The sequence below is a fragment of the Macaca thibetana genome, chromosome 19 (genome assembly GCF_024542745.1).
Source record: "Macaca thibetana thibetana isolate TM-01 chromosome 19, ASM2454274v1, whole genome shotgun sequence".
Taxonomy (NCBI): Eukaryota; Metazoa; Chordata; class Mammalia; order Primates; family Cercopithecidae; genus Macaca; species Macaca thibetana.
Genome location: NC_065596.1, coordinates 24236924 through 24245263, shown reverse-complemented (window position 1 = coordinate 24245263; position 8340 = coordinate 24236924). Strand labels below are relative to the sequence as shown.

At 53.5% G+C, this 8340-nt stretch overlaps 1 protein-coding gene across 1 annotated transcript; it reads left to right on the top strand.

Annotated features, from left to right (window-relative positions):
• The first annotated feature begins 262 nt into the window (after positions 1-262).
• Positions 263-5189, top strand: LYPD3 (LY6/PLAUR domain containing 3). The gene is made up of 5 exons (XM_050771174.1): positions 263-472; positions 1474-1605; positions 2167-2337; positions 2645-2806; positions 4115-5189. The coding sequence occupies exons 1-5, from the start codon at positions 391-393 to the stop codon at positions 4627-4629; spliced, it is 1062 nt and encodes a 353-aa protein (XP_050627131.1). The 5' UTR covers positions 263-390; the 3' UTR covers positions 4630-5189.
• The last annotated feature ends 3151 nt before the right edge of the window (positions 5190-8340 follow it).

The following is an 8340-nucleotide window of genomic DNA, read 5'->3' as shown; positions in this document are numbered from 1 at the left end:
TCTTCATCTCCAGCATTACCCAGGCCAAAGCGGAGCACACTGTAGATGCTCATTTAACAGTTCATAAACACTGAATGTCAGTAGCCCCAGCCTCTCTTTAAGCCCCACTACTCCCCCACTCCAAACACAGACAGACTTTCTCCCGCGAGCTGTCAGGGAACCTCAGCTCCCACCCTTTCCCTCCTTGGCAACTTCACAGGGCAGGGACCGCTCTCCCTGTGGATGACGCGCCTAGGGGCGGGGCCCCGCCCCACAGCCGACGCTGAGTTGGCCCGGTTGGGCAAGGCTGGGGTTGCCTGGGGCGAGGTTACTCATCCTGGGCTCAGGTAAGAGGGCCCGGGCTGGGAGGCGGCACACCCAGGGGGGACGCCAAGGGAGCAGGACGGAGCCATGGACCCCGCCAGGAAAGCAGGTGCCCAGGCCGTGATCTGGAACGCAGGCTGGCTGCTGCTGCTGCTGCTGCTTTGCAGAGGTGGGTGTGCTGCCCGGAGAGGTGGAAGGGGTAGAATGGGGGCTCCTAGGGAAGAGGCTCCTCTGGCCCCCTACAGAGAAAGCTGTGGGAAGGATCCCCGCATAAGCAGAGGGCACTGTAGGCAAAGTTCCCCATCCTGAGCAGAGGAGGCAGTGGGAAGCGTCCTCCACCGTGGGCAGTAGGAAGGGTTCCCCACCACGGACAGGGGGAACTGTGGGCAAAATTTCCCATCCTGAAGCTGTGGAAAGAAGTACCCTGCTCCTAGGCCGGGCGCAGTGGCTCATGCCTGTAATCCCAGCACTTTGGGAGGCCGAGGCGGGCGGATCATGAGGTCAAGCGATCGAGACCAGCCTGGTCAACATGTTGAAACCCCGTCTGTACTAAAAATACAAAAATTAGCTGGGCGTGGTGGCGCGCGCCTGTAGTCCTGGCTACTCGGGAGGCTGAGGCAGGAGAATCGCTTGAATCCGGGAGGCGGAGGTTGCAGTGAGCCGAGATTGTGCCACTGCACTCTAGCCTGGTGACATAGCGAGACTCCGTCTCAAACAAACAAACAAAAAGTCCCCTGTCCTGGGCAGAGAAGCTGTGGGCAGAGTTCTCTCATTTGAGCAGAAGGGGGCTGTGGGAAGGGATCCCTCACTGAGCATAGTCTAGCACAGTCTACCGTGGGAGAAGTTCTCTCCTTCTGAGCAGAAAACTATGAGGAGGTATCTCTCCTACCCCGGGATGAGGGGCTCCATGGCGGGGATCGCCTACAGTGGGCATACGGGGCTGTGGGAAGGACACGCCCACGGTTGGCATAGTGGGTGTGAAGGAAAAGGGTCCAGTGATTCCCGTGCTTCCAGATTTGTGGAAAGCTTTTCCCTACTCCTGCCCTGGAAAAGTGTGTGCAATAGGACTGTCTCATCCCGGGACAGAGGGCCATGGGAAGGACTATTTCTCTCTTGGGGGAGGACGATTTAGCAAGGAGGGCTCAGGTCTACTCGGCTCCGCTCCCCCAGGAGCGCAGGCCCTGGAGTGCTACAGCTGCGTGCAAAAAGCAGATGACGGATGCTCCCCACACAAGATGAAGACGGTGAAGTGCGCGCCGGGCGTGGACGTCTGCACCGAGGCAGTCGGGGCGGTGGAGACCAGTGAGTGGGGACCCCCGGGCCACGCACACCAATGGAGGATCCTCCGGCCCAGCCCAGCCTCCTTATAGTCGTTTCTGGATTGGCCACGCCCCTTTAACGCGACCCCACCCCTCCCTTTCAGCCTATCCAGGACCCTAAGACACAGCTTCGCCCCCTCCTCCCAGGCCAGGGCTTCTCTATTAACGATTACAAGGGCGAGGAGCAGAGAATTGAGAACTGGGTGGGGCGGACTGGGAGAGCTCAGGTTTGGAACGAGGTCACGTCCTATGCACCTTTTCTGCTCCACCACTGAGACCTCCCCATCCCTGTCAACCGGGATGTCTCCTCCGACTCACCTCTTTGAGGTTCAGCCCCCGTTCCATGACCCCGCTCCTGCCTCCTTCGGTCGTTCTTTCCGCTCTGAGCGGCTCTTTGGGGGCGCCAATCTGCCAATTCCGGCCTGTCAGTCCTCTGGTGTTGGCCTATTTGAGGCCCCGCCCCTCCCAGACCTTACCCAACTCTGGGCTACGCTCCATCTGAGACCACGCCCACAGCTAATCCCGCCCCTGTCCCTTTGCCCAGTCCACGGACAATTCTCGATGGGAGTGCGGGGTTGCGGTTCGGGACTCCCCGGCAAGAATGACCGCGGCCTGGATCTTCACGGGCTTCTGGCGTTCATCCAGCTGCAGCAATGCGCTCAGGACCGCTGCAACGCCAAGCTCAACCTCACCTCGCGGGCGCTCGACCCGGCAGGTCCGTGGGGGCGGGGCCGTAGCTGTGGGGGCGGAGCTACATTCGGGCCCGCCAAGATGGAGGCGGAGCCGGGAGTACTCGGCCTGGGCTGGGTGTGGGGGTTATACTCTAGGGCGGGGCCAAGAGGCAGCAGGCGGGACTTTCTGGCTGTAGGCACCAGGAGGTTGCGCGCTGGGGCGGGGCTATTAGTAGGCGGGGTTATTGACAGTGTGTGGGGGGGTGTCACGCCTTAGGGGCGGGGCTAGAAGACGCGCTGCGGTTCCCGAACCCTTTCGACGCCTTTTCTTCCTCTGGGCCCCCCTCGCAGGTAATGAGAGTGCATACCCGCCCAACGGCGTGGAGTGCTACAGCTGTGTGGGCCTGAGCCGCGAGGCGTGCCAGGGTACATCGCCGCCGGTCGTCAGCTGCTACAACGCCAGCGATCATGTCTACAATGGCTGCTTCGACGGCAACGTGACCTTGACGGCAGGTGAGGGAGCCCTGGAGCACGGGACCTACAGGAGTTGTGGTAGCACTTCTGAATCACCCTGGGCAGTAGGGAGCCCTTTACCCAAAGCGTTTCCTTCACCTGCGATGCATTCTGGGAACCGTGGGGCCTAAATGCTTGTATCGTAGGGCATCATGGAAAATGCAGTCCCTTCCCCCAACGTATTAATAGTGTGGGGACAGTGATGGTTTGTCCAAGAGTGTTTTGGAGGGAAATACATTTCCATAGAGGGCTGCCAGGTACTTCAGAGGTATTTAAGCCTCCAAGCTTCTGCCCAGGCACTGCGGAGAATCTCTAGTTTCTTAGCCCTTAAAACTCAAGGGGTCCCCGCCTGTCCCAGAGTATTGAGAGATGTAAGCATGGAAAATGAAGTTCTTCAAACCCCATTCCCTTGCCAGCTATGCTTAAAAAGATGTAGTTCTTTTTAATTTTATTATTACTAATTTTTTTAAAAGACAGGGTCTTGCTCTATCGCCTAGACTGGAGGGCAGTGGCGCAATCATAGCTCATTGCAGTGGTGCAGTCATAGCTCACTGCAGCCTCTACCTCTTGGGCTCAAGCAGTCCTCCTGCCTCAGCCTCCCAAGTAGCTGGGACTACAAGGGTACACCGCCACGACTGGTTACTTTTATTTTTGGTAACAGTGGAGTCTGTCCATGTTGCCCAGGCTGGTATTGAACTCCTGGGCTAAGCGATCCCCCTGCCTAGGTCTCCCAGAGTGCTGGGATTACAGGCGTGAACCACTGAGCCTGGTGGGGAGAATGTAGCTCTGACTCTAAGACTAAATTCTGTTGGGGAAGTAAAAGCTGGGGTGAAGGCTAGGGGGATAATGGCCGGAGGGTTGTAAAGGAAGTTTGTTCTGCCCTGTGGTCTTGTGAGAGGTCTTGTATCTCAGTCTAAACCTTTGTTGTAAGCACTATTTTTATTTCAGCCTACACACATTTCCATTCAAAGCACAATGGAAAATGTTAATCCACCATGTGCCAAAGACAGTGAGTCTGTCTGTTTCTCATAGTAGCACCTGAGTTTAGATTTTGGGATTAATGGATGCAGAGACCTTCTGTCTCATTTTGAGGGGTTCTCTGTTTTTTTTTTTTTTTTTTCAAGACAGAGTCTCACTCTGTTGCCCAGTGATCCCCCTGCCTCTGCTTCCCAAAGTGCTGGGACTACAGGCGTGAGCCACCACGCCCAGTGGGGTTCTCTGTTCTTGCCTGATGCCTCTAAGTTTCATTCTGGCTGTGTCAACCTCTTTCCCTCCAGCCACTGACCTATCTGTGTCTCCTTCCTGTAGCTAATGTGACTGTGTCCTTGCCCGTCCGGGGCTGTGTCCAGGATGAATTCTGCACTCGGGATGGAGTAACAGGCCCAGGGTTCACGCTCAGTGGCTCCTGTTGCCAGGGGTCCCGCTGTAACTCTGACCTCCGCAACAAGACCTACTTCTCCCCTCGAATCCCACCCCTTGTCCGGCTGCCCCCTCCAGAGCCCACGACTGTGGCCTCAACCATATCTGTGGCCTCAACCACATCTGTCACCACCTCTACTTCGGCCCCAGTGAGACCCACATCCACCACCAAACCCATGCCAGCCCCAACCAGTCAGACTTCGAGACAGGGAGCAGAACACGAGGCCTCCCAGGATGAGGAGCCCAGGTTGACTGGAGGCGCCGCTGGCCACCAGGACCGCAGCAATTCGGGGCAGTATCCTGCAAAAGGGGGGCCCCAGCAGCCCCATAATAGAGGCGGTGTGGCTCCCACGGCTGGATTGGCAGCCCTTCTGTTGGCCGTGGCTGCTGGTGTCCTGCTGTGAGCTTCTCCACCTGGAAATTTCCCTCTCACATACTTCTCTGGCCCTAGGTACTCCCTCTTCCCATCACTTCCTGTTCCCACCACTGGACTGGGCTGGCCCAGGCCCTGTTTTTCCAACATTCCCCAGTATCCCCAGCTTCTGCTGCGCTGGTTTGCGGCTTCGGGAAATAAAATACTGTTGTATATATCCTGCCAGGGGTGTTCTAGCTTTTTGAGGACAGTACCTGTATTCTTCTCATCCTTGTCTCTCCGCTTGTCCTCTTGTGATGTTAGGACAGAGTGAGAGAAGTCTGCTGTCACAGGGAAGGTAAGAGAGAGGATGCTAAGTTTCCTACTCACTTTCTTCTGGCCAGCCTGGACTTTGGAGTGTGGGGTGGGTGGGACAATGGCTCCCCACTCTAAGCACTGCCTCCCCTACTCCCCCCATCTTTGGGGAATCGGTTCCCCATCTGTCTTCCTTACTAGACTGTGAGCTCCTCGAGGGCAGGGACCGTGCCTTATGCCTGTGTGTGATCAGTTTCTGGCACACAGATGCCTCAATAAAGATTTAATGACTTTGTATAGTGCTTTAAAGGAGTCGCTTCCACCTTGTTTCTCGCAATAACCGCTCTAGCTGAGCTTGGGTGGGCATGATAAAGCCTTTAACAGGAGAGAGATCGGACATAGAGCCGGGGGAAGTTGCGGTTGAACTTTCATCTCCTGGGGTCTAGCCCGCATTTGGGTGTTCCCACTGGTGAAGGGGAAACTGGGCGAAACCATTAGGCGGCATGGAGGGGTGAATGGGGCTTTTAGCAATGCCAGGGAACAGACGGCTTTGTCTAATGAGTTTGTGTGCCCTCCCTAGGCTCCACCCATCTTGCCATCCAGCCAGCCGTCTGCATTTTTTTAGAGATGGGGTCTGTGTCACCCAAGTTGGACTTCAGTGGCCCAATCATACCTCACTGCAACTTCCAACTCCTGCCTCAGGCTCCCAAGTAGCTGGGACTACAGGCTCAGCCCATCACACTTGGCTAATTTTATTTTTTGTAGAGATGAGGTCTTGCTATGATGCCCAGTCCTCCTGCCTTGGCCTCCCAAAGTGTTGGGATTACAGGCAGGAGCCAATGCACCCGGCTTCATCTGGTTTACTAAGAGTCATTAAGGCTGGGCACAGTGGTTCATGCCTGTAATCCCAGCACTTTGGGAGGCCGAGGCAGCTGGATCACCTGAGGTCCGGAGTTGGAGACCAGCCTGACCAACATGGAGAAACCCCGTCTCTACTAAAAATACAAACTTAGCTGGGCATGGTGGCACATGTCTGTAATCCCAGCTACTCGGGAGGCTGAGGCAGGAGAATCACTTGAACCCAGGAGGCACAGGTTATGGTGAGCCGAGATTACGCCACTGCACTCCAGCCTGGGCAAAAAGAGTGAAACTCCGTCTCAAAAAAAAAAGAGAAAAAAGTAATTAACTGGGCTCACCTACTGTATCCCATTTGTCTGTAGGGCCCGAGGGTGCTGCTGTTGGTCTTTGCTTGGTGCTGGGGACTTGGGGATTTAGCCCCACCTCCATCTCCTTCCCATCAGGTGAAGGCCTGGCCCTGGAGGCACTGGAGGGGAAAAGCCTGGCTTGAGAATGAGAGAGTTCCTGGTAGGCTTTGCGACTGCTTGATGGGAGGAGGATCAGATGTGGGGAATAGTGAGATCATAACAGTATATTGCCAATATTACTATTGATAGCCAATATTACTATTAATAATAGGGAGTAGTGTGAGGTAACAACAAAACAATAGCAAATAATGAGTATAGCAACAAAATAGAACATCAATAAGAGTATGAGCTCTTATTCTGAAACACATACATTGTAATACATGTATAGAGGGAAACGTCAGTGATGGTAAATGTAGTGTTGGGATTATTAGTATTTTTTTTTTTTTTTTGAAATGGAGTTTCGCTCTTGATGCCCAGGCTGGAGTGCCATGGCATGATCTCGGCTCACCACAACCTCCGCCTCCCAGGTTCAAGCCATTCTCCTGCCTCAGCCTCCCGAGTAGCTGGGATTACAAGCATGCGCCACCACGCCTGGCTAATTTTGTATTTTTAGTAGAGATGAGGTTTCTCCATGTGGTCAGGCTGGTCTCAAACTCCTGACCTCAGGTGATCCACCCACCTCGAACTCCCAAAGTGCTGGGATTACAGGTGTGAGTCACCATGCCTGGCAGTGATTTTTAAATTTTAATTTAACTTTTATTTGTATTGTAGAGATTGATGTCTCACTATGTTACCCAGGCTGGTCTCGAACTCCTGGGCTCAGATGATCCTTCTGCCTCTGCCTCCCAGGTGCTGGGATTACAGATGTGAGGTCCCGTGCCCGGCTGTGTTAGTGATTAAAGACAGCCTTACTAGATGCCCAGTCTGCGCTATCAGTGTGAAGCCATCATCTCACTGCCTTTTCCACATAGTTTCAGATGGGATGATTGGGGAAACTGAAGCTCAGAATGGTGAAGTAATTAACCCACAGCAAATAATACATTTATTATGTGGCGGGTACTTGTTTTAAGTGCTGTACTTGGATGAATATATTTAATCTACAAAACCATCCTGTGAAGTAAGTGTTAATCATCTGCATTTTACAAGATGGGTAAATCAGGGCTAGAGAGGTTGAGAAAGTTGCCCTAGGTCACCCAGCTATTAAGCACTAGAGCTCAACTTCCAATGTGGGCCGGTCAGCTTTATAGAGTGCACCAACACTGCCATGACGTTTCCCTTAGCTTGACTAAACTTTAGACAGGCTTCCCCCTGCCTCTAGGCCCTCAGAATTCAGAGGATCTAACCACAGAGGCCCCTTACCTCCCTTTTCTTAGAAAACCTGTCATTGTAGGTTGTTTCTTTGTCCATTTGAGATGGATATAAATCTCTTTAAAAGTCTTGGCCAGGCGCGGTGGCTCATGCTTATAATTCCAGCACTTTGGGAGGCTCAGGTGGGTGGATCACGAGGTCAGGAGTTCAAGACCAGCCGGACCAATATGGTGAAACCCCATCTCTACTAAAAATACAAAAATTAGCCAGATGTGGTGGCAAGTGCCTGTAATCCCAGCTACTTAGGAGGCTGAGGCAGGAGAATCGCTTGAACCTGGGAGGCGGAGGTTGCAGCGAGCCGAGATTGCACCATTGCACTTCCAGCCTGGGTGACGAAATGAGACTCCATCTCAAAAAATAAAATAAAGTAAAAAGTCTCTTGCCAATTTATAGCCCAGGAAATGGGCTCTCACTATGTTGCCCAGGCTGGTCTTGAACTCCTGGGGTCAAGCGATCTTCCTGCCTTGGCCTCTCAAAATGCTGGGATTACAGGTGTGAGTGACCAGGACCCAGGGAACTATCTCTTTGAAATGTGAACATAAAAGGAGATACTACTCCTATCTCCCCAAGGAACGTGAGAGCTTAACTTTGGTAGATGACTCAGCTCTCAGTTGTAAAAGTACCTCCTGTCATGAAGACAGAAGAAAGCTGCCTTCTTCTCTGGATAAAGCCGATTAAAAACGCGAATGACCAACAATCTTCCATTCATCCCAGCTCTTAAAATCTCTACCACTCGGCTGGGCACGATGGCTCACGCCTGTAATCCCAGCACTTTGGAAGGCTGAGGTGGGTGGATCCCTTGAGTACGGGAATTCAAAACCATCCTGGGCAACCTCGTCTCTACAAAAAATACACTAAAAATTAGCTGGGCGTGG

Bases quoted from the DNA above. Each gene is read 5' to 3' on its own strand.
- LYPD3 (XM_050771174.1), top strand. From the start codon at position 391: ATGGACCCCGCCAGGAAAGCAGGTGCCCAGGCCGTGATCTGGAACGCA. The intron at 473-1,473 runs GTGGGTGTGCTG...CCGCTCCCCCAG, and splicing joins GCTGCTGCTGCTTTGCAGAG to GAGCGCAGGCCCTGGAGTGC. The intron at 1,606-2,166 runs GTGAGTGGGGAC...CCCTTTGCCCAG, and splicing joins AGTCGGGGCGGTGGAGACCA to TCCACGGACAATTCTCGATG.